The 24,965-nt window shown below is 45.1% G+C and overlaps 5 protein-coding genes across 6 annotated transcripts; 2 read left to right on the forward strand and 3 right to left on the reverse strand.

Annotated features, from left to right (window-relative positions):
- Positions 1–39: 39 nt before the first annotated feature.
- Positions 40–4,996, reverse strand: foxj2 (forkhead box J2). Its single transcript, XM_076040862.1, has 9 exons — positions 4,088–4,996; positions 3,914–3,988; positions 3,680–3,772; positions 3,316–3,438; positions 2,780–3,224; positions 2,484–2,639; positions 2,294–2,395; positions 795–1,112; positions 40–687 (listed from the first exon to the last, which is right to left on the reverse strand). Exons 1-9 carry the CDS (start codon positions 4,415–4,417, stop codon positions 575–577), a joined length of 1,755 nt encoding a protein of 584 aa, XP_075896977.1. The 5' UTR covers positions 4,418–4,996; the 3' UTR covers positions 40–574.
- A 178-nt stretch (positions 4,997–5,174) lies between these two features.
- isoc2 (isochorismatase domain containing 2) lies at positions 5,175–6,867 on the reverse strand. The gene is made up of 6 exons (XM_076040898.1): positions 6,854–6,867; positions 6,512–6,636; positions 6,206–6,418; positions 5,911–5,981; positions 5,560–5,677; positions 5,175–5,333 (listed from the first exon to the last, which is right to left on the reverse strand). Coding segments are annotated over exons 1-6 (594 nt in total). The 5' UTR covers positions 6,855–6,867; the 3' UTR covers positions 5,175–5,267.
- A 3,010-nt stretch (positions 6,868–9,877) lies between these two features.
- On the forward strand, positions 9,878–16,890 carry LOC142898105 (germ cell-specific gene 1-like protein). Its single transcript, XM_076040888.1, has 7 exons — positions 9,878–10,254; positions 10,971–12,035; positions 13,855–14,037; positions 14,167–14,214; positions 14,325–14,477; positions 15,010–15,121; positions 15,225–16,890. The coding sequence occupies exons 2-7, from the start codon at positions 11,840–11,842 to the stop codon at positions 15,595–15,597; spliced, it is 1,065 nt and encodes a 354-aa protein (XP_075897003.1). The 5' UTR covers positions 9,878–10,254; positions 10,971–11,839; the 3' UTR covers positions 15,598–16,890.
- An 11-nt stretch (positions 16,891–16,901) lies between these two features.
- Positions 16,902–20,960, reverse strand: rcvrn2 (recoverin 2). The gene is made up of 4 exons (XM_076040900.1): positions 20,578–20,960; positions 19,894–20,440; positions 17,878–17,989; positions 16,902–17,434 (listed from the first exon to the last, which is right to left on the reverse strand). Exons 2-4 carry the CDS (start codon positions 20,272–20,274, stop codon positions 17,346–17,348), a joined length of 582 nt encoding a protein of 193 aa, XP_075897015.1. The 5' UTR covers positions 20,275–20,440; positions 20,578–20,960; the 3' UTR covers positions 16,902–17,345.
- A 1,728-nt stretch (positions 20,961–22,688) lies between these two features.
- LOC142898266 (transmembrane protein 100) lies at positions 22,689–24,684 on the forward strand. Of its 2 annotated transcripts, none has more exons than XM_076041121.1 (2): positions 22,689–22,856; positions 23,389–24,684. In XM_076041121.1, the coding sequence occupies exon 2, from the start codon at positions 23,404–23,406 to the stop codon at positions 23,833–23,835; it is 432 nt and encodes a 143-aa protein (XP_075897236.1). In that variant the 5' UTR covers positions 22,689–22,856; positions 23,389–23,403; the 3' UTR covers positions 23,836–24,684. The 2 variants fall into 2 exon arrangements, with proteins under 2 accessions (XP_075897236.1, XP_075897235.1); XM_076041120.1 differs by having other exon boundaries at positions 22,690–22,856; positions 23,324–24,684.
- The last annotated feature ends 281 nt before the right edge of the window (positions 24,685–24,965 follow it).

Raw genomic sequence — 24,965 nt, forward strand, 5'->3', positions numbered from 1 at the left:
TATTGATGCATTAAGCTGCAAATATTTGACGGAAGAAAATTTCATGGTAAACATGTTTATAAAGCAATAATTCAACAGTCAAAACAGCACCCTGTCAGTCACCAGCAAACAACCATCTCCACAAGTGTTACAGCATATGAATTTAAAGGGTAAGACAAGCTGCAGTCTATTCAAGGTCCAGTGTGTAAAGTTTTGAAGGAAGCCCGACGGTGTGTTTTGTATTCAGGCCTCTGTCAGGCCGCTTCCTTAAAAGATGGTCCCACAAGAACCTTACTGCTCCATGTGTATTTTTATAGATAAGAGAACCGTTGTAAAACCAAATGACTTGTATTGTACTGCCAGTATGTACTTGTACTAATGTATTTCTGGGTACTGTATTAATCTTTTACCAATATAAAAATCATAAATCAAGACAAATTTTACACACTGGACCTTTAAAGCTCTATATTCGAAAATTCCACATTTGTGGAAAAGCCTTTGAGGCCTCGTCTCCACAGAACCTGTTAGGTTTTAGTGACAGAAGCTGTGAAGGTGCGGCATCAAGGTTCCGAGTTCCTCTAAACAGCAGCTGAGATTAACTGAGCAGAGAATCCCAGTCGAAGTCGTCCTGGATCTCCTCGCTGTTGCTGTGCAGGCTCTTTAAGGGAGGCCGCTGCCGCGGGGCCATCGACTGAGGGGGCATCCCAGCTGAGACAGAGAAAACAGAATGACTGGTGCATTGCAACTGAAAGAGAACTCCCCATCATGTCCCAATAAATTCCTTTGCACGGTAGCTCACTGCTTTAAAAACTTACCGCCCGGTCTGTGTCCCTGCATGTGCACGGGCCTCCGGGGCAGCTGCGCCCCACTGGTGGAGGGAGCCATGGAGGGGTAGAGGAGGGGCGAGGGCTGGGTGAGGCTGGCCAGGGTAGGAGGGGCGGTGCCCCCGGGCAGGTACGGTGGCACCTGCAGGGGGTGAGCCGCCCCCAGAGCCAGAGGGGAGGAGCTGCTATCTGAGGTGATCATCCCCCTCTGGGTGAAGAAGCGGTTGAGGGAGTCGCAGAGGGAGGTGAACAGCACCGGGTCCAGGGCCCAGTCGCAGAGCTCCGCCTGGCGCATGCTCTCCAGGAGCTCTGCACGGCCATGGGGAGAAAAAAAATATCAGGGTGGAGTGAAGAAATGCGACGGGAATTTAAATCAAGGTTTCTGTTTTTTTTGTTTTTTTTAATGTATAATATATGCTATATATTATAATTTGAATTTATACTTTGCTTGTTTCTACGGAAGCGTATTGCATTCACTTGGCAAATTAAAAAAATGTCTGTTTTTCAGTGTAATTATTTCTGGTTTTCGTGCTATTTTTTTTCCCCACCCAGTTTTTCGTGCTAATTTTTCTCCAGCCCAGTTTTTCGTGCTAATTTTTTTCTGCCCTGTTTTTAGCGCAATTTTTTTTTCCGTCCTGTTGTTTTATTTTATTTTGAAATCCCGCAAGAAAACAGTAGACAGGTGACTCTACGGCATGGATGTGCTCTACGGTGGTAGCCAGTCTGAGTGCACTTCAAATGCATCATTTTGTATCCATGGAGCATGCCATATTTATCCAATTGATCCCGGAGAAACATTGCGAAACAACCGCAAAGTCCTCAGATGCCTACGTAAAGCTGATGAACTGATTGTAATGCCATCTGTCACTTAAAGACAGTTCTATTTCCCAGTGTCTTAGACCCATGTCAAAATAGAATTTGATTGAACTGAACAAGCTGGCCATGTTTGCTACCATTATATCAAGCTCTAAATTTGTATGTAGGCGTATATAAGCATTTAGCTTGTGCCCCAGCCTGTCAAGTCAAATGTCCTTTATTTGTTTCTTCATCTGCTGTTATGTTTGACTAATTTTGCTGCAAAACACGTGACTTGAATCATTATTATAAAAAATGGGGAACTGCCCATTAGTTTGACAGATTGCCCATTGGTCCGACCTCCCATAAGGGTTACGGTTAAGGTTATGTTTAGGGTTAGGGTTAGGGTTAGGGTTAGGGGAGGTTTGACCAATGGGAATTTTGTCGGACTAATGGGAGGTCGGACCAATGCCATGCTCCCGAAAATGGCATTTTATTATAATCCACGAAAGAAAAAATACATATATTTGGGAAGCTTGTAAAAGTTGAAGATTGACAGACAAGTTACAAGAAGTTACAAGACAATAACCTTTATCTACATTTATACATAAGGTTAACACTAACTAACTAATATGTTGTTCTTTATGGGTAAACTGAGCCTTTATTTAAAAAAAACAAAACAAAACAAGGAGTACCTGGGTAACCAGACAAGTCTATGTTGGCCCAGTCCAGACTGCTGGCAATGCGAAAACTCTGCTTGAGTGAACCTGGGTTACTGAACCAGTCGGGTGGCACAGCTGACATCACACAAAGACAAGGGTTCTTTGTAAAGACCAGAACACTTCAGGTTCATCTGCAGAGTAGGTGGACTGATGCGAGACTCACTGCACTGGGAAGCTCGTTCGGCCTCGGCAGATGCGGGTGCGGGCGCGGGCGCTGCGCTTGGCGGAGGCGGGAGAGGGTGAGGAGACATGGGCAGCACGGTGGGAGTGTGGAGGGGTGTAGTGTCGCTGGTGGGAACAGCTAGAGGGGCGAAATCCGCTGCAAAGGGGGCACAGGAAGAGCTGTTTTATTTGTATCAAACACGCACACACACACACACACACACACACACACACACACACACACACACACACACACACACACACACACACACACACACACACACACAGGGCACTTACACTGAGAGCCCCTCCTCTCCTGCATGGTCTTGAAGAGCGACTTGAAAGACGCAAACAGGTCCTGCGAGCTGAGCTCGTCGAAGGTGAAGCGCAGCGGCAGGTCGCTGGAGGAGTTCGGGGAGATGAAGGGTGGGGCGATGGCAGACAAGGAGGGGTGAGCGGTGGGGGGTCCCAGCGGGTTGCACACAGGCCCGGGCGTCGAGGTGGGGACGCCGGGGAAGGTCGGTACAGGCAGGGGGGCGGCCAGCTGGGGAAGGGGGGCTGCAAGAGAAGACTGAGGCTGTGCGCAGGACGAGCGGGCCAAGGCGGAGGGCCCGTCCGGTGGGAGAGGAAGCGAGAAGGAGCTGATGGAGGAGACGGGAGGAGCCGCAGCAGGTGGGAGTCCGGACGGACGAGCGATGGGGAAATCGGACACGGCCGGGTTCGGCATGTACGGAGAAGGTTGCTGTGGAGACGAGAGGCCTGATGTGTTAGAGCACATCTGACACTGATTTAGGTGTGGGGAAAAAAAAAAAAAAAAAGTCGGGGAAGTTCACCTTGCACGGCGGCGGCGAGAGGGAGGCGGACTGGGGGGAGTGGATGGCACTGAAGGGCTGGAGGTCCTGGAAGTGGGAGGCCGACTGGGGGCGGAGAGGAGACGCTTCTCTCTTCAGAGTCACCTGGAAGAGCAGAGAGGAGCAGGTCAAGTGAGAACTTAGAGTAAATATAAACACTTTCAGTGGCTATCTGTCTGTCTATCTATCTATCTATCTGTCTATCTATCTATCTATCTATCTATCTATCTATCCATCATTAGCAAATGGAACAGAGCAGCTCTTCATCCACATTCTAAATTCTTATTCTTTGTCCCGTCGACAAAATAAGGTCAAAGGTTAGAATGAACCGTGGCAAACCGAGCACCTGCAGCTTGTCCTCGTCCTCCTCGGGATACGGCCGCTTGGCCGCTCTCACCTGTGGCACCTCTGCGGGACCGTCCATCGTCCAATAGGAGCCCTAGGAGATGAAGAACAAGTTTGTTTTCTCCTTCGGGCTCCCAGCAGCTCACAAATACACACATACAGACACACACTGAGTCTTAACAAGAGGAGCTTTTGATTGTATTTTCTCAGCAACTCGTCATGCAGATGAACTGACCTTGCCGGGGTCATTCTGCGGCCGGGGAACTTTCCTGAAGCACTTGTTCAGCGACAGGTTGTGACGGATGGAGTTCTGTTGCAGGACAGAAGGCGGTCAGGCCCCGCGGCTGCAGCTCATGCAAATCACATTACAACACCTGACCGATGACAGACGCCACGGCCGAACGCTCACCTTCCACCCGCGGCCCGCCCGGCTGTAGTAGGGGAAGGTGTTGCTGATCCAGGTGTAGATGTCGTTCAGGCTCAACTTCCTCTCGGGCGCAGCTGCTATGGCCATGGCGATCAAAGTGGCGTAGCTGTGGGGGGGCTTCCCCTTGCAGTTGGAGGGGGAGGGCTCCGGCACCAGGCCCACCAAGTCTCCCCTCTCCCTGCCTCTGTCTTTCCTAGCGTCCCGCCCGCCGCCGGCTCCCACCGTCCGCTCCCTGCCCGAGCGCAGGCTGCCCATTCCCAGCTGCGGCAGCCAGTCGATGCTGGTCAGACTGGAGTTCAGCTCAGAAGACATGGTCCTTTCTTTCCTCTCTCTTATCCAGGATGTGGAGTTTTCCAAAACCTGAGCGCAGAGTCAACACATCCTTTCACTCCTTGTTGACTTTTTGAACTACAAACCAGACGGCCGCTCTGCCCTCTCGACTCTAATAGCACAAGATCAACTGCTGCATCCAGCGTCAGTCACACAGCAGCAAGTCCAGGCGCAAGACTTTCACTTCTCGCAGAGCCGAACTGCCACAGTCAGACGCAACTCATTAGCTTGTTACCATCGAAGTGACTAATTCCTCCTACGTCTTCCCGCCTATGAGGAAGAGTGCCGGAGCTTACCTCCTCACTGTCACTCGAGGCCAAAGGCCCGAGAAAGTGTTAATATTTGATGGTGTGCTCAGCCCTGCCCCGCAGCTGAACTGGTGTCCTTCCTTCCCTTCAGCTCCGTGGGTCCAGCATGTTTGTTTTTCCACCTGGCCTCCAAATCAATCCAGCGTTTTCGGCAGCTCGAGTAACTTTCGAAAAACACACACAAAAACTTATCGGGACAGCTTCCTTTTTCTCTCTCTCTCTCTCCCTCCTTCTCTTCTTCCCCTCCCTTACTGGATACACCAGAATGACATCACTCACTCCTCCCCCTCAGTGACGTCATTCTTTGCGCCCGCCTCTGTGAAACGATCCCACCTCTTTTGGTTTGAAGTTTCAGTACCTTGTGGGCTAGAGTTTCATGTGTGAGCGGTGCAGGAACAGGAACAAAAAAAAACACAACAAGCAGTAGAAACTTCTGGTAATTGCATAATTTTATTCAAGATTTCTGTCTGTATGTCGGAAGTGCTGTACGTCATGACAGAACAGAGTGAAAGCCGACGATGCTCCTACAGAGCGCTGAAGAAGGCAAGAAGGCCAGTGTCAGGAGACGGGTGGAGCATGAGCTTCTGGATCTGCAAAGAAAAAGAAAAAGAAAAAGTTGTTGGTCGCTTTTATTGACTTAAACTAAACTAGAGTGCAGTTGATTTATCGCTCCTATCGACAGTGTTAACCATATTTGACACAGGATCTCCATATCAGGTCAAATTATTCTACTCCACCACTTTTGAAAGGACTTGAGGGTACACTGCCAGATTTGTGACAGGGTAAACAGAGAGGCTGGCTGTGGCGGCGAAGCACCTCCTTGAAGTTGGGGTGTTTGGCGTCTTGAACCAGCTGCAGCAGAACGGCCTCGGTGGTGGTGAGGTAAGCTCCACTCTGCTTCAGACGGGACAGAGCAAACAAACGGTCCGTCTGGCTGCGGAGGAAAACACACAAGTCGCCGTTCAGCCGGTGCAACAACTGTCAGCAGTGCACCGCAGTCTCGGATTTCTTTTTTAAATTAAAAGGGTCGTCAAGTGGAATCATGAAAGCTGAGCATTTGCAAACTGTACAATTCGGTCTTTTCTATTTTCTATTTCTAAGTATTTATTAGAGGCATGCAAAGAGCTTCCACAATTGGAATAGTAGGCAACAGGGAACTTTAAACACCTTCTGGATGAAACAGCGTCAGCCACGATATGCACCTCAATCCCCTTTTCAAGTAGGTCATATGTTGTGCACTGAAAAAGGAAGCAGTGGGACTTCTTTTGGGCAAGAAAGGGCTCAACAACAGGTACAACATTTACCATAAAATATCACACACACAATTAATTATTAAAGCCAAGCAAGAAAAATATTTACAACGATACACGATTCAAATGAAGTCTTTGACTAGCAAAGCACTTTGCTCCCTGGTAGATAACACTTTGATGGTTTAACGGTCCAGAGAATTATGGGTTCTTACGGCAATACAGGCATGTGCTTCTATTCCACACAGTATAGCTTGTTTAGGGTTTCCCAGAGCCTCCAGCTGCTTCTCCACCTCTTCGATCATCATGGTGAATGAGGTTTTAGCGTGTGCCGTCAGATCTGCAGCTCCCAGTTCGGGCACAGTGGGACCCAAACCTTTGGGGTACTGCTCTGTCAGAATAGGAGGGATGCCAAGAATACGACTGGCCTGGGAGAAAACCATATGATTATGATTTTTTATTTGTTTTTCCCCTCATAGGAACCATTGTGAGTCAAGTTGCTGTGTGACAGAATTGCCTACTTGAAGGAGTCGTGCTGCGTTGCTGACAATGTTTGTGAACTGGAAGATGTTGGGTCTGAACTTCTCCTGCATGTCGCAAAGGAAAAGCACCGAACCCTTGGTGGAGAGTCGACCAACGCTTGCCACTGCGAAGACAAGGTTGCAAGGTGCAATTTAAAGCAAAATGAATATTGCAAATACAAATTCATATTGATCATAATTCATTCTTTATCTTTAAAACGCACCATCTCCCTGGAATTTACACACCTTGAATATCACACAGTTACTCATACAACTCATTGTCACGCTACAACGAATGCAGCAGGACAACAGACGCACTTAAACTTTAAGAAGAGAACTTACTGATTCTGCGTGGGCTGTCAAGACTCTGCGGACGACTGTCAAGACTGTGCGGACGAAAAGTAGGGGACAGGTTGAACAGGACAGTTGAAAGTTCAACTTGTGGGCTCAACTATTGTGTTGTCCCATGTGACGCCACCTGTGTTATTGCAAACCAACACAAAAGCAAAAAAACACATTTATTGCAATTAAAAGTGAAAATTTAAATTCTGTAGTCACAGGCTACACGATGCAAAAAATAACGAGACCTCAAATTTGGAATTTTCTTGAAAATATATTTATACAACGCATAAACAACAAAGTCAAAATATAATACCGAACCCGAGCGTACAGATAGCCGAGGACACGGCGTAGCGTCGAGCCTTTTCCGGGTCCTATCCACCAATCCAGTTACGTATCAGAAATTGACATTTGATCCAAGCCAATAGGCGTCGGTGTTTGCGACAAATCTGGGCCAATGGTAGCCAGTGTTTGTGGCGACTCCAATTCTGTAGTAGACGGCATATGTGGCGAATCGCCTTTCTAGTTTAGGTGGGCGGAAACCATTACTCCTCCCCGAAGTAGCAGTCAGGCTGAAAATGTCTGACAATGCGGAATCCCCAACTGAAACCCAGAAAGAGGAGCCACAGCCACCATCGGACGAGTCGACGACCAACGAAGAGAAGAAAAAGAGTAAGGGAGCTGCTGCTCAGTACAGTTCTGTTAAAATCCGATGTAGCGTGGGGATATTTTGATGACGGTTGTTGCTAACACAGTGTGATGGAAACAAGTTCCTGGTTTGTGACGCATTTCTGATTGGCGTTGATTCTGGCGAATGGAGTTGCTGGTTTGATCACCTCACCCAATCATTCTGAAGCGTTTAAAATTCAGCACTTCCGGGTTCGAAAATTATCAAAGTTATTATTATATCTTAGGTATCTTAGTTTATTGAATCTGTGACACTGTCATAATATATATACAGATACCATGTGAATTGCTATTGGATACTAAGGCTGAGCATACGGGCTTCCGTTTTAGCTGTCAAAGCAGTCAAACACGGTTGTAAACAACATTCAACTGGCGTGTTATTCAACGTAAACTAGATTTTTCCCCCCCCGTAATTGTAGATTATACGTATTTTTTTCTTCTTCAGACCTTCATTTTACTCAAATATAAGTAATACGGTAACTTAATAACAGCTAATAACATAGCATTAGCACTAGACAGCTTTCAGAAAACGTGTCGATTTTCTCGTTCCTATATTCACATGCATTTAATCAATTTTTAAATTCAATATACAGAAAACATATTTTACCAACTGAATAGTAGACTGTACCAACAGAACAAAGTGAATCCTAATGGTGACCAACTAATTTTTTTTATATTACACATGTGTAATTTGTAATATGTGAGTAGTGTGTTTGAAAATTCCCTGGTGCAGTCTGCATGGCGTTACCATCATTTGAATATTTTCCATATCATTTTGTCCTCTTTCTTAGTTGATGTACTGCTGAAAGCTGTTGGAGACACGCCTATCATGAAAACAAAGAAATGGGCTTTGGAACGGGGGAGGACTGTGCAGTCCGTGTCTCAGTTCATCTCTCGTTACCTCAAACTTAGTGCAAATGAACAATTAGTAAGTATTCATTCATGGCATGAACAGAAATGTCAAACATTATACATTCTTGCATTTGTATTGACCTAAAAATGTTTCTTCATTTTTCTTAGTTCATTTATGTCAACCAGTCTTTCGCCCCCTCTCCTGATGTAGACGTTGGAGTCCTTTTTGATGTGAGTAAACGTACACCTGCACAGTCATGATTATGTTATCGATATCTGTTTGTAAGAATATTTTCTACTTTTATTTACCTTCTTAGCCTAGTTTTATACCATCTGACTATCACACCACTTTGAATACAGCAATGTCTGTTTGTTGGTTTGTTTATTTGGCATCTTCTTAAAAACACTGATCAAATAATCTTCCCCAAGTTAAGGTTCAGCTTTGAAAACATTGAGGTTTTTTGTTTTTTCCTAACAATGCATGCATATGGTCACAATAATTATGCAAGCTAAGATTTTTTTGATTTTCAAAAGCAAGAGACTGCAATTGGCAGAGGATTGAAGAGGAGTTGGTAGCACAAGTTTTTTTTTAACTTCTTCTCACTCCTTTTTGGAGTGTGGAGTGTAAATGTTCACATTTTAGTTTTTTTGCTTCTTGTTTTCTTTTGCTACAGTCGTTATTCATTCTTGAATGGCTTTGTTTGTTATTGTTGCATCATTTTTTTGTTTTTTCTGACATATTCAAAATAAATATGACTAAACTAAAAGGCGGCGCTGCTTGCGAGTACATGGTCCATGTTCAGCTTTGACCAGCAGAGGGGGCAAAATGAGGAGTGCTCCCTGTTGGACATGCCAAAATCTGAAGCCCTGATTGATGTCTTAGTCAGAAATGCCCTCTAAAGTCCAGCTTTTTGCCCTTGCCCATCCCACTGTTCTACACATGAACATTTTTTTTTCACTGTGGTGAAAATACTACTCAATCACTGGAGTGATTTTTGAGACACCTTCCTTCTTCGTCTTCCTGACTAATCGACTATTTTCTCTTTGCCTGTCTGTCTTTCAGTGTTTTGGCAGCGGTGGCAAGTTGGTACTGCATTACTGTAAATCCCAAGCCTGGGGATAGCATCTTCTGTTTAAATGTACTTTGATCCTGTCCTCTACCTAATGTTGTCCTCCTACCATGCACACAATGCTGCTTTTGCTTCTTCTTCTTTTCTTTTCTTTTTTTTGCCTTTTTTGAATTATTTGAGTGTTTCTGTAACTAAATATTGTAAATAAATTATTCTGACAAAAAGGTCTCTTTTCCCTTTTTAATTGTCAGAGCCGTTACCTACGAGACGGTGATTGAGCCACAATTTGCACCAGCACTAGTGTTACTTTCTCATCAGAGAGAAAAGTCAAAATTGGTGATGCGATTAAACTGGTGCAAATAGTTCAGGGAGAAGCCGTCTCTAATAAGCAAACGACAGGAAGAGAGGGGGGCGCCGCAGGAACAGATGGACTTAGAGGGATTACATGATTCGCAATGGGTTTGACATAAATTCCCAAGAAAGACAGAAAACAGTTTAGTGGTGTGGATTCAGACACTTCGGCGCTCCAGTCGTGCAGCCGTGTCTGACAACTAGCTGGGAGGATTAAAGGGGGGAGTGTTGCTGAAGCGGGCAGGGTCACTGCTGCTCATCTGGGAGGACGGATTCGGGAGGCGGATAACGGAGCGAGACGATGGAGAGGGCACCAACATTGGAACTTTGATGGTGATGCTAATATGCTGTGAAGATGAATTTGATTGAGGACGGAGTTAAAGAGCTGATCAAGAGCGTTTTGCAGCGTTTGGAAGTACTGCAAGATTCAAGGAAGACCCTCTGGTAGGTAAGTCTAATTTTGAATGGATATGTGTTGAATAGATGACTTAAGAATGGTGGATTTGTGAATTGCTTTGTCAACTGTTTTTTTTTTATTTATAAGGATTTAAGGCTTAAGCTGAAAAAAAAAAGTATTTTGATGAAAGTCTGTATAAATATTTAAGAAAATGCTTATAGAATATAAAAACAAGTGAATTAAAGTCAAGAAAATCAAAGGTAAACAGCAACTTTAGAAATAATGTCTTTAAACACTTGTGAGGACCAACAAACAATATCATCACATTTTATTTATGTGATGATTTTTATTTTTTCTGTGTACAAAATCTTGTTTCACTATCTACAACACATCAATAATTACACGTTACGTACTGCTCAAGTCATGATGGATGAAAATACCACACTATTGTCAAATCCTATTCAAATCACAACAATGTAATTTAGTTTTTATTTTTATTTTAATTTCCCATTTTGTCTCTGCTGGCACCTGGTCAACACAACGTTAAAAACAGCAAATGTTCTGATGTATTTTCAGAGAAACACTGCACAGCAGAGACAGTGTGTGTGTGTGTGATGGTAAGAGTGAAATTCTCACTTAAAGTCCCAAACAGATTACAGAGGATTACTGGAAACAAAAAAACGGAGACCTTTGTTGAAACTCTAATGTCATCAAAAGCAGTAAATCACTCGTTTGTTTCTCCCACCCTCCCCTTCCTCTGCAGAGTCCGGTCGGGGGCGGGGGGGCTTCGTAATGAGCCGCTGGGTCAGACTTCGGGGTGTCGGTCAGGAGGCAGGCAGACAAGTTCGCCTCTGAATCAGCTCATTACAAACAAAATAACAGGATGTTTGTGGGCCTGAGCAACCAAACTGACTCGCAGCATTAGACGTCAACACATGGAAGACCTGCTGTCGGCCTTCAACGCCTCCCTCTTCGTTTACGGCTGAGTCCGAGGACGTCACCACAACGAGGTGCACAACTCCCAAATGGAAGTTCCAGTGTTTTCAAACCACTTCATGCGTTTTCCGTACGGTCACACCGATTGGGTGCTGAGTGGAGATCAGGGGTCGCGCCGCCTCACCCCTCACCGCGAGGATCAATAGCTGGATATCGCGCTAAAGCCTCCTGACGGCCGCGCTGTCGCGTCCCTTTCATCCCTTTGTTTCCTGCTACTGTCAACCGTCGCCCAACTAAATCCTCCACTTGTTCATTTTTCCTTCCATCTGTTCGTCCTTCTTCCCTCCCTCTATTTATCTTTCCCCCTCTTTGAGTCACGTTGACGCTACCTTATCACTTTTTTTTTCCCTCATTATTATTCCCCGGCTAGTGTTTCCTCATCCTCCTGTCTCCACTGTTACATCACGTTTTCTCTTCTCTCCCTGTTTTAAACTTGGCAATTCTTCAGCTTTTAAAATCACCTCACCCCCCCGCCTTCCCAACCAAAGCATCTGTCCGTGCCTCTCAGCTCCATCTGTGACACGGCCGTCGCACTTTGCGTCCTCCCTCCGTCCTTCTCCCTTCACCCCACCTGCACTCCCTCCTCCTCCTCCCCACCCGCCACCCAACCCTCCCCCACCGGCCCCCCCTGTGGCCATGCTGGAGCACATGTCCCGTCGCTCCCGCTCCCTGCTCTCCCTGACCTTGACCACTCTGGCTCTGGCCCTCTCCATCCTGGCGCTCTGCACCTCGTACTGGTGCGAGGGCACCCACAAGGTGGTCAAGCCCCTCTGCCTGTCGCCCGTCAAGATGAAGAACTGCGGCCAGAACAACAGCGAGCCTTACACCACAGGTACACGCATGTGACGCTGCTTCGTTTCTATGTTCTCGACATTGTCTTTCATTCCACTCCTCTGTGTGTCTTTTTCTCTCAATTTGTCAATGATGAACATTAGAGAAGACCTGTAGAGACTAATATATTGCCTTAGAAACAGGCAGAAGTGATTATTTCAACAGAACGGACACGTTTTAGTTTTAAAGGGAAGTTTACAGACTTTTTATCTCTTTTGGAGAGAGTCATGATGTTTTCCTGGATCGGAACTTTAGACTGAAATTTGAAACTTATAGTCATCAAACCCAGAATCCAAATCCAAGATGGCAATAAATACTGTAGTGGTTAGAAAGGAAAAACCAGTAAAATGATTTCAAATCGTCATGTCAGTGATTTCGATGATGTCTCACAAGCCGCCACCAACCTGTGGCCTTGACCCTTGACCCTTGACCAGATTTAACAAACAGTTAAATCCAGTTTTCCACCTGGACACGTGTTGCCACATATGAAGCTGTTCCTCGAATTTTGTCTCTCTGCAAGTGCTGGCAGGCTTTTACCACTGAGAGAAACTGATTGTTCTGGATTTGTGTTTTTTTAATCTCTTTGGCCCACACCTCTGTCTAACGGTGAAATACTTTATGGCTCAGTGTAAATCTGCAGGGTGTGAAGGGATGTCCTAAAGCTTAATCCACCGGAGAAAAAGGTTTACGTGGCCTGCGGCCCGGTCTTGAATTTCTCAACAGATATGCTTAATCCACGGTGAGATTAAAGGATGCATAACGGGACAAACTTTAATTTGTGTGTTTGCACAGACGTATCTTCTATTGAAAGGGTGGATTTAGCCTCCCCCCTTTCCCCAAACAGTTTACAAACACGAATGTGGAAGACAAGGTACCGTACCACGTACCAAATCTGCATGTGGCTACAAAACAAAGAACAGAGTTTGTTTTGGTTTAAGGCGCGCTGCTAAAGATCGCCGCTTGTCCTTCATAGCATCTTGCTGTAAGGTCGAATCATTCTTGTGTTGGGGTTGTTTCAAAATCCTCAATGCTGCTCTTTGAATTTTACACTATTTACATTTGACTGATGACATGCTTCTGCCTTCGCGGTTGCTTTTATGACGTTACTTTTTTTTTTTTTAATGTTTTTATTTTTAAAACACACACACTTGTTTGTTCACGCGTCTCTTTACCTGCATTTAGGTGTAAAACTGCCCTAGAAGTCGTTAGAGAACACCTTCCCACATTCACTTCTCCATCTTTGACTCAAGAGGAGCATTTTTCTCCCTCCACCCCCCTTCGAAAAAAAACTCTCTACATGCAGAAATATACAGTGCAATGCTGCATATTTAGCCCTTTGTTTGCAGCCTTCCACAATGATGCTGGTCTGTAGCTTCCTGCTAAAAGCGATGCTTAATGGAAGGGGATCAGATCAATGCAACAGTGAGGTAGTTTCAGAGGGCTGACTGAACACCTGGTGGGAGGTGTTGCCATTCACCTGAGAGAGTTATTATTGCACTTTGTGACATCACAAGGGGTAGATTTCCAGAGGTCTAGACCTGTGCATTTTTGCACAAATATTCCGATGACTTGGGCAAATAAAAGAATAGACTGAATGGACTTTTATCACTTCTGATATGATCTGGAGACACGTTATGGTTATAGAACACAGACAAAGTGAATAATATGGAACTTATGTGTAATTGGGTGAAAGCTAAAGTCTGTCAATAAATCAATATAAATGAGCTCAAGTGCAGTTTCATCTCCATCCTGCCTCACCGTGCATACCCACCGACGTGGCTGAACCGCTCTCCCCCTCCTGCTGTCATGCTGCCACACAGAGAGTCCCACCCAGAACCCCTACAACCGCACGCTGTCCCCGGCCCGGCGGGAAGAGCTGGCCAAGATCAGGCAGAGGCAGCTGGCCAACGCCGTGCACTACATCTGGGAGACGGGCGAAGACAAGTTTGCTTTCAGATACTTCCACACCGGGTTCTGGGAGAGCTGCGAGAAACACAACGACGGTGAGCACCGCCTGTCCACTCGCTAGTGCGGCAGTTGCACTTGCAGTTTGATGTCGTTTGTTTGAGATTCAGCTTCTCTGAGATTGGAATTTGTTCTCCATATCCACATCTTTCCGGTTTTCCTTTCAGGGGAGAAATGTCGTAGCTTTATAGAGCTGACGCCCGGTGAAACGCAAGGTGAGGGCGGAAAAATTTATTCACACATTTAAAAAAAAAATCTAATTTGAGTCAATTTCAAAAAACACATTTCTCCTGTAAGCTCTGTTTGTATTTTCCAAATCGTGCAGGTGTGCTGTGGCTGTCGGTGATTTCAGAGTTCACCTACATCGGCCTGCTGGGGATGGGCTTCCTGCTGATGTGGCTGGAGGTCTTGTGTTCCCATAAAGAGATGCACTCGCTGAAAATCAACGCCTATGCAGCGATATGCACTGTGCTGTCAGGTCAGAGCACATAGTGTCAACCATCAACTCATAATACACGCTGTAATATGCCATAACTAAATGGGATTCATGGTGTCTTCATTAAATATGTGCGATTACTAGAATTTTTCTTCCATAACAGTCACAGAAATATTTTAGATGTTATCTTCTTAACTTGACATGTTTCGATGGTAGCTTCCGTCTTCCTCAGAAGGTCACCTGGGTGGTGTTGCGTGACGCATTTGTAACAATAATAATAATAATAATAATAATAATAATGATAATAATAATAATAACAATAATACATTTGATTTATAAAGCACTTTTCATTATAAAACCTCAAAGTGCTACGGATAAAAACAAAATAAAGGAAAAGAACAGTGTAAATTAACCCAATTAAAGCATTTATATCAGCTGGTATCACTGAGGTGTAACTAACCCACCTGCCAGATAACATCTAAAATATTACATGTTATAAAGGAAAAATGCTAATAACTGTCTGTAATACATGACTCTGCCTTTGCCTGCTGGCTGATGATGTTGCTCCATGCAGGTCTTCTTGGGATGGTGGCCCACATGATGTACACCACCGTCTTCCAGATGACCGTCATTGTGGGGCCCAAAGACTGGAGGCCTCAGTCCTGGGACTACGGCTGGTCATTTGCGTAGGTTTTTTTTTTTCTCTGTCTGTCACCTGTGCATAAAACCCCTCCCTGCTGGTTATTTCACTGTGCCGTGCTCCTCTGTCCCGCCTCCACTGTCCCGCAGCCTCGCCTGGGTCTCCTTCAGCTGTTGCATGGGCGCGGCCGTGGTCACACTCAACTCCTACACCAAGACCATCATTGAGCTGCGCCGCAGGCAGCGGCTGCGCCTGGACGAGGCCCGGGCCGCCACTCGCGCCCCCGCCTACGAGGAGGTGGTGCCCGGGGGCGGGCTCTACTCGGTCAGCGGCCTGCTGCAGTGTCCCGACGGCATGATCGACGTGGCGTGGGCGCCCAACGGCGGCGTGGTGGGCAACGGGGACGTGCCCACGCTGGTGCTGGTGGGAGGCTGCGGGCCGGAGGGCTGCGAGGACTGCGAGAGGGAGCTGGACGAGATGGAGGAGGGGCGGGTGCTGGAGCGAGTCGACTCGCCCTGCTAGGCCGCTGGGGTTCGGTCGCATCCATCCATGACAAGATGCCGGTGAAAGAAAAGTGAAAGAAAGGAGAGATACCTTGGCCATACTAGAGGGGGGGAAAAAAAATCAATGTGAGCGCACAATTCCTGTTTCTCCTGTTGGACGTGGGATCAGCTTCCAGAATGTAAAGACTTTAATATGCTGCACATATAAATGACTCTGACATGCAAGTTTAATTTTTTTTTCCGGGTGTTTCTCAGTGCCTGATAGTAGGATGGTAAATCTTCAGTGTATGTCACATACAGGACAGATGTTTCTTCTGGTGGATACCCAGACTGGAACAGCTTGCCCTTTAAAATGAATATATTCCTGTTTATCTGACAGAGAGACATTTGACACGTTTCCTTTTTATTATTACTTTTTTTCCCCCCCCCCACCACGAAAAGCTCTTCTCCCATGAGACAGACTTCTGACGGCGAGTGCACCGTCTGATCGCGAGCGTGCACGCCAGGAGCTCTCTGCAGCTGCACAGACAAGCTGGGATAGACACACAGAGATAGAAAGATTACGGAGATTTTGAAAAGTCTGCTCTCCGATGTTGAACAGAAGATTATGTGTAAACCAGTAATCCCGAGTTGGATTGGAAGACGGGCGAGAGGGGGCAGGCATGTGAGGGGAGGGACGCTGGGGCAACACACACACACACACACACACACACACACACACACACACACACACACACACACACACACACACACACACACACACATCCTTAAACATGTGCAGGTTTCACAAAAAGAAGACAAAAAAAACCCACCAGTTTTGTCAACCAACAAGAAGATATAACAGTTATTGGGAATAATAAACAAGTGTGTTTTTACAATGGGGAGAACAATGGGGAGTCCAGAATTATGAGAAAAACCTTTAATCGATTAAACAGGACAAAGTACAACACTCGAGAGCTCTATTCATGTCATTTAGCCCTCTGTTTAAAGCCTTCCACAAAAACTGTTGTTAAACACGGAAGGGGGCAAAATTACAGGGGGTAGCACACTGACCGAACAATGGTATCATTGAGGCCTCCCTGCCCTTTGTGATGTCACAAATGTTTTTTTTTAATTATTTTAATTTGTAGAGCAGAGCCAGCAAAAGACAAAATATGGGCTTTTCTTATTTTTGGGGAGTTCACCGACAAGCTAAAGACACGTATTGTTGTTAGAAAACATTGTCAACTAAATTTTTTCATAAAATGAGACTTTTACTGCGTCAGAGGAGGTTCACGTGTGCATGACACTCGTATGTTGTATAATTTGCCCATAGGTACAGGATAAAGTACAATGCAAGAGAGCTATGACCTCTATTAAGACATGTCCTGTTCTGTAAAAAATAAAATGCAGTAAGAAGCAATACAATAAGTAGCTAAAATACAGTATGAATCTAGATTATTTGTCATTAATTAGTTGCCATTATTAGGTTTTTGCATTTTTAGTATATAATATATACGCAAACCAGTATATAGAATCAATGCGGATGTTCTTCCGTCATTCTATTTTATATAAAGTTCAGCATCAGCAAAGCATGACAATAAAACACTGCAGAGGTGTGTATATACACAAAAGGGTTTGTGTAGAGTCAAGAGGTGAGGCAGCAGCTGGAAGTGTGTGTGTGTGTGTGTGTGTGTGGGTGTGTGTGGGTGTGTGTGGTGTCAGCAATGGTCAAAAAGAGGAAGTCTAACGAGAGAGAGGATTAAAGGATATAAAAGGTTAAATACTTCATTGTTTGATGGGTTCATAGTGGATAAGACGCATTGCGTTCTCGTTTTCAATCACTCCTTTGATGAACTCTCCTTCAGCCAGTCGCTCTGCAGGGTTGGGGGTGGGGGGGCGGGGGGGGAGAAAGGAGCACAGGTGTCACCAATACGACCGGATGCACAATTTACAGTGTGCAAAGCAGCAAAGAATTAATATAATGACTCTCATCTAAGAGATCCTGTCTTAACTGACGGCAGCAGACAGAAGGGTTACTCTGGGCATCGGCGAGTCAGAAGCGGCGACACGTGTAATACACCTCGCACGACACGGCCGATGCTGTAACTGTGGCCGTGGCCCTAGGTGACTTTATTATTGCTTGTATTATTATTAAGCCAAACAGCTGATTGTGAAATGTAATCTGGCCCGCCAGGATGTAAGCACAGCAGCTGGGGCGATTCTTTTTTTTTTTTTTTTTCCCCTCTCTGCCATGAGTGCGATGACATAAGGACGGCACGTGGCGCGTTTTGTGTTGTTGTCGTCGTCATTGTCTCACCGTTGTCTTTCTTCTCGAAGAAGGCCCACAGCTTGTTGGCTCTCTTTTCAGGTGTGTTCTCGTCCTCGGGCAGCTTGCTCTGCTCCTCCTTGGGGATCAGCTTGAATATGGCCTGCGAGAAGAGGAGAGCCTGGTATTAGCACACAAATGTTGCACAGCGCCTTGCAGGAAAAGAGACTTGGGATTTGAAAAATGTCAGTCAGGACCTTCTGACTTCTCACAAGCATCTCACAAGAGTGCACTCGGCAAATTTCGGCTAACAAACATTTACATACTGAACTTGTCAATGGCAAGGCAACAGCGTAGCCACACCAGTGGCCAGCCTATACAGTGGACATTGGACTATGTCCACAAATTGAACAAGACTGACTTCCTGCTTGGAAATTAATAATCAAGGAACCCTGAGGCAACAAAGTCAACACGGCCTGTGTGTCATTTTTCAGACAGTTAATCTGCAGTGGGCCACTTGGAATGCAGCAGATGGTAAACGACTGTGCATTTTAGGTTGAGGTCTTTAAGTGTGTGTCCCACTTAGGGACCAAGAACTCATCTCCCACATTTAAGACACTTAGATTAACATGGATTAGTGCCAAGAGTCAAGCCACAGGCCAAACAACAAGATGTCATCTTCGCTCCTCCGTCTCGCCGTCCTCCTCATTTGCGGACTTCCCTTGGTTTCGTACTGTGAGTTTTAAGTGACTTGGTGGTGAGTTTGTCAAAAGGAACAAAGGACGGAAGCCAAGTGAGTGTCGGCGGTGGTGAATAAACTCTTGCAGACAGTGTGTTCCAATGCTACCGTCAAATATTTGCTAAATCGGTCGAGAAGTGCAAACTAAGACATTCCCCCTGCCGCTTCCGTTCAGGCCTCCACCACTTTAAACCAGCCAATAAAAGCACAGACATCATTCATGATCTACATCATAGTGTAACAGCATCAGGCGTCTTCGACAAGCCGCAGCCAATCTGCTTTTCCCACCTCTTCACATTATCCAACTTTGTTTGCAGGTTGCTGATCCTCGCGGCCGAGAGGCTTTAAAATGTGGCTATTTACCACTGCAGTTTCAAACATGATGCATATGGCATCCAACCAGCTGGCCAGAAATCAAATCCCATTACAATGCCAGCTGGATCCTCAGCTGATCTGTCTAAACCTCTTACAATTCTATTTTATTTGTCTTGAAACTCCGCAATCTCAATCATGCTGACTTTTGAGCACATGGAGCGAAAAGAAGAATGGCGAAGGAGTGAGATACAGTGATTAGCGAGCACAGTCCGACCGTCCAGGAGGCAGAAGTCCTGGATGAGGGGAGGAGGGTGGATTAGCCTCGGGGATGACGGGGCCGGACCTCTGGTGGAGTAGCCTTACTTAAGAGCAGGACACCCTACATTGTCTGAGTGCTTAACCTGTAATCACAGAGATTATCAGGAGTTTGGGTCCAAAATTGGCACAGCAGGGTTCACAGTTACCGAACCAACACTAATGTCCTGGACCGGGCAATCACGTTTGATTGTTTGTTTGTTTTTTAACTGTTTGAATAAAGTAAAATGGACCAAAAAAGAAAAAACTACACAAATCCACTGAGTTACTATTGTTGATAATAATTTTAAAAATAAGTGTCTCCAAAAAAGGACATTAAATTGAGCAAATATTTAAAAAGCCTGGAAAAAAAATCCACATTAAAAACAGAAGTGTATTCTTTTCCTGCAGGACTACTGAAAGAGATTGCATGATGCCAAGTAATCCTCTTATTGTCTTTTCTTTTTTGCTTGGATGTCCGAAAATAAAACCATTTCCGAGGAGGACCAACGAGCAACAGAACAACTGTGGAACAGCTGCAAAACTCAGAAATGTGACGGGTGCAGAAGACACAACTCCCTGCAGTCAAAGAAAAACCCTGCTAATCTGTTTTTTCTTTGCAAATAATAGTTTCCAAACAGTGGCGTCCAAATCAGTCTCAAAAGATGCTGAATTCCCCCAACAGGCAAACGCCACGAATCGCGCCCCTCCGGTGTTACCTGGCAGATCTCTGTCACTTCCGTCTTGTTGATGTATCCGTTCTTGTCCACGTCAAACAGTGAGAAGGCCCACTCCAGTTTCCGGGTGGTCTTCCCTGTGGAGGTCATGTGCAGCGCAATGATGTACTCCTTGAAGTCCAGCGTGCCGTCGTCGTTGGTGTCGAAGGAGCGGAAGACGTGCCGCGCGTAGCTCTTGGCGTCGCTGTCGGGGAAGAAGCGGGCGTAGATCTGCTCGAACTCCTCGGGCGTGATGCGCCCGGTCGGACACTGCTTCTGGAAGTTCTCGTACCACTGGCAGATCTCGCCCTCGGTGAATTTGGTGCTGAGCTTCAGGTCGTCCAGGATCTCCTTCGACATGGCGCTGCTTGCGGTATTCCCCATTGCGGTTGGCTTTTTTAAGCGTCCTGGTTCAGTTCCGGAGGGAAAAACTCACTCAACCGAGTGTTTTTGCTGCCACCTGATCGTTATTTTCCCGTCACCCTGGTCCACCTGAAGCAATCTGGCCTGAGCTCTCCCGTCGAGGCCAGAGGGAAATCCCTGCCAATCCCTGTTGGCGACAGAGGAACAAAATATCTGATTATCTCATGTTTCTGCTGTTCCAACACGAGTTGACACAAGATTACATCGCATCACGTCACGTCAACCGAACCATCGATATCATGAGGACAAACAGGGGAAGCGTACCTGTGCGTTGCCTTCGGAAGGTGGCTGCTGGAGATATGAGTGTGTGCGCTGACACTAAGACAGTGAGGGATAAGGAGGGCCGAGACAAACGTGCTCCTACCATGCAGGACTGGGTTAATTCTGTTAATGCGGGATTTAAGGTCGCCAAGCTGTTGACCGAAGTGAATGTGTATGATTTTTTCCTGCGGAAGTTCAGGACGGTCCAGACAGGTTCTGGGGAATTCTTTCAGGGAGGTCAAACTTGTTGTTGTCAAGTATGAAAGGGTTAATTGTCTTTTATTTTACCTGCCCATTATTATTATTAGTCAGCAGAGGTGCAATACCTTTTTTAAAATCATATTATATTTTATTTATGACTTACTATTACTTTATTGACTATACTTACCACACTGGATCTGGCCAGAACAACCAAATTGAAACTTTTCTCACGAGATGAAGATTGTCTGACCTGTTATCGGAAGCCTAGTTAGCTTTAGCTCATCCAGCAGCATTTCTGCTATTTCAGTAGAGTCGCCACAATGGGTTTAGTTAATCATAGACATCTAATTTTGGCAAACCATCTGCCCACACAGGTCAACCACCCGCCCTCCCGCCCACCTTCCCTCCAATCCCTTCGACCCCTCCCCACGTCATCGACACAGCCGGCCTCCTTTGACCTCGTTCCTGTCCTAGATGACTGAGTCGACCCTCTGTCACCCACTTGTTTACTTTTAAAAAATGTGGCTGTCATATTCAAAAATGTCACATTTCATTCCTTATTTCTTGATTTGATAATGACCTTATCTATAACTTTGAACGCAACTTTTGCTAAAAAAAAAAAAAAAGTCTTCACTTCACTTCACTACAAGCAAATCATTATTGTTATTATTATTACAAAGAATAATCACAAGGCACAACATAGTAGCACACCTCATTCGCCTGTTTATTTCCATTAGGTCTCCTTGTATGTCTTATTTTGTTGTTTGTGGCAACACACAGGTCCTCACACGCAACAATGTTGTGATCACATCACGACTATGATTCATGCTCACGCCCTCGATTTGCTACAGGATATTCTCTGCGCCATAAATCTGCTCAGCGAGTCCGTCTATTGGATTACTAATTCCCGGGCCACGTCCCACCCAATCCAACACTTAGCCAATTATCATCATCATCCCGCAGTGCCACGGCCAATAGAATTACCCTCTCCTCTCCACTAAACACTCCGTGATCTCTGACCTGTGCCCTCTGCTCCACTAAATACTGCAGCTAGGCCAAGTAAGGATTGCTTGTTACCTCTGAAGCATTTTTTTTCAGGGGAGGTGAGGGATCCTGCAATGTGGTGGTGTAAACACATTCTACGCCACATTGACATTACTGCAACGGGGAGCAAAACAGATTCAAGACACCTGCTTGTATGAGCTGTATACAGCCAGTGATGCAAATGAGTTTTCCAGAAAGGAGAAAGAAATAATAAACAACAGGTGAACGTGAGTTCATAGTAGAAATCGACACATCTAAAAATACCTGCAGTTTGGGTGGTGAATCTCTGGTGGAGATAAGCCAGTTGGCCGCTCATCATCGCAGGGTGTTAGTGGCCAGTATCAAACTTCACCTTTGTTACAGCATTAACCTGAGAGCCAGCTCAGCGTCCTCAGTGACATAGATACTGCCAGGAAGGCACAGGCACTATCAACATGGCAACAATAGTGGGTTGTTCATTGGGAAGAAGAAGAAGAAAAAAAAACAACTGAATTTCAAGTTTGTTACAAAAATGTTCAAAGAGGTTGTTTTGGTTTTCTTCAATGTCTAAAATAAGCAACAAAAGTACTATGATTTTTTTTTTACTGCGGTTGCAGGAAATTCTCATACTGCTACTTATAATCATCATTTTTTTTTCTTTTTTTTCTTTTTAGTGAAAACAGTGGGGAAAGTCACTCGCCATCAGTGAGGCAGACACGAAAACACTCAGCAGGAAAATGCAGGAAAATTCACTCTCAATCCAAACAATGCCTCGGTGGGACACAGCTCGCAGAGACGCAATCTTAAGAGTGAAAGAGAGAGGAAATGAGGAAGGGAGTTGTTCCTAGATAGATATCTGCTCCTGGGTCGTAATGGCACTTGATGACAGACAAGCATTTCCCACCAAAACACACGAGAAGAGAGGAACAAACAAACGTTCACGAGTTAGTCGAGACTGAAGAACTCAGACACACAGGGACAAAGTTGTTATGAATCTACTTTATTATTGCATTCAAGACATTTTCTACTGAGCTCCAGCTGCAGGATCCATCTCTGAGGTGAGCAGTGCGAACATCTGACACGACTTTATTGTTACAATACCGTTGAAACGTTGAGTCGTAGTCTCAGAGAGATTATTGCACGTTCCTTTTTAATGCTATTTAAGAATTATGTATGTGAAAAATTTTAAAATTTCAGTTGAGGACTGGAGTAGGTGGAGTCTTTATTACATTCTTGATATTGCATAAATCAGCATCATCTGTTGAGGGTATTTAGTGGCTGCATCTCTAAAGGCACATATGATTATCATTCAACACTAAATACCTTTCATAGATAATTCATATATATTTGAAAATATTCTGACTGTTTGTAATTTTAAAAACAAAATTTTAAATCTCATTGTTCGATATTTCCTTAACCTGGCCACCAAAACTTAATTAATAATTGTCATCAAGTTCCAGCAGTTTGTTGTAACTTGAGTTTGCGAAGGAAATAAAATGCTTATTTTAACATTTATGTTGTGTAGAAGAAGAACAGCAAAAGGCAGAAGAGGAAAAGTAAGAAACTTTGAACACTTTTGGTCCGGCAAAGGAGTTGCAACTAGCCATGACCGACAAGATGGAGATACTCGATCCTTCCGCTCTGTCCGACGTGACCACGGTCACCTACAACCCCAAATCTCAGACGGTGGTCTTGCCAGCGGGGTTGGTCTCGGTGGCGGGCATCACCGTGGTAACCGGCGGAGCAGAGCTGTCCTGCAGCTCCTGCATGCTGGCCTTTGGTTTTTGGACAACTGTCATCGGCTTCAGCTGTGTAGGTGTGGGACTGTGGGACCAGCTGAACCACTCCAAGAAGGGAACCTCTCACTTGCTCGGCCTGGGGCTGGTCATTCTATCCCTCGGTTTAACCATGGTGGGAGGCGTGGCGGCATTTTACCTCTTGATGAAGAAGAAGAAGGAGATGAGCCGCAACGAGAGAGAGGATGGCAAAGAGATTCTTGTAGAGAGCGAGAGGGTGATTAAAAAAGTCACGGTGTAAACGCAAATATCTGCGGCTTAACTGTGTAAAATTCTTGCCCATGCTTCAAATATGAAACACCACCACATGTTTCCATTAACGTATCTGCTGACTCCAGACCTTCACAACGACACGATACGTAACATTTGCTGGGATCCAATAGCAAAAAATGGAAAGAAAAATACATGCACGAGTATGCACTAAAACAAATAACTGCTTTATACTTAGCCTCATTCAACAGAAAAATACAACACTGTATACACTATGAAAATGTTCTCCAGACACACTACATACACTATATTCACTTTTAAACAAATATGTATTTCATTGGTTTTATATTTCATTCCCTTTCATTGTTTTAGAGTTTGGCACTCATTGTTACTACTTCTGCCATACAGATTTGTTTTTTGTTTTTTCTAATTGTCTATATTTGCTTAAATTCACACTTCTGTTTGCGCAGACCTTTGACAGGATCTTAAGAAATAATGTAACTTTTTTTTTAATGTTTTTATTTGAGTTGTGATTAGAGTGGAATATAAGACACGAGTAGGGTGTTGTGTAATGCTATTCACACCCACCGTCCTTTTTGTCAGAGTGAACTATCATATCTCGCCTTAATGAAAATCAGATGACGTGAACGACGCTAACGCAGGAAGGAAGGGCAGTAGCTATGCGAGAGTACCGCCCTCTGCTGGATGAAAAACAAACTGTCGCACTCCAGCCATAGCCTTCACTACAGTTAATGCCACTCCTGCACCTCACTCATAACCTGACACCCTAAGATACCTCAGCTTTTTGTATGTTTCCAAAGCATGCCAGTTAAAATACAATTAGACGAAGGTTTTGGTATTAAAAAGAAATGAGAGCCTGTTTTTGTTTTCTGGGAGTATGTATGTGTGTGTTGTTGTTTAAAAAAAAAAACACAAAAAAAAAACTATTAAAATACTTTCCACCTGACTTGCACTCGTGAACACAGTGTTGACTTTTCTTTTCTGTCCAGTTTCTCGGGTGTGGGAGGTATTTCTCCAGGTGCCCGATAAGAGGACTTGAAGCCGCATTACTCTGGTCACCTGACAGTCCACTCGAACCTCGCTGGTCACGTGTCGTCGTTCAGGTTTCAGGAAACTCCTTTTCTACGTGAGAAAACAAAA

This window comes from Nelusetta ayraudi, unplaced genomic scaffold (assembly GCF_046127955.1).
Source record: "Nelusetta ayraudi isolate G7.1 ecotype Tasmania unplaced genomic scaffold, CSIRO-AGI_Nayr_v1 ptg000063l, whole genome shotgun sequence".
NCBI lineage: Eukaryota > Metazoa > Chordata > Actinopteri > Tetraodontiformes > Monacanthidae > Nelusetta > Nelusetta ayraudi.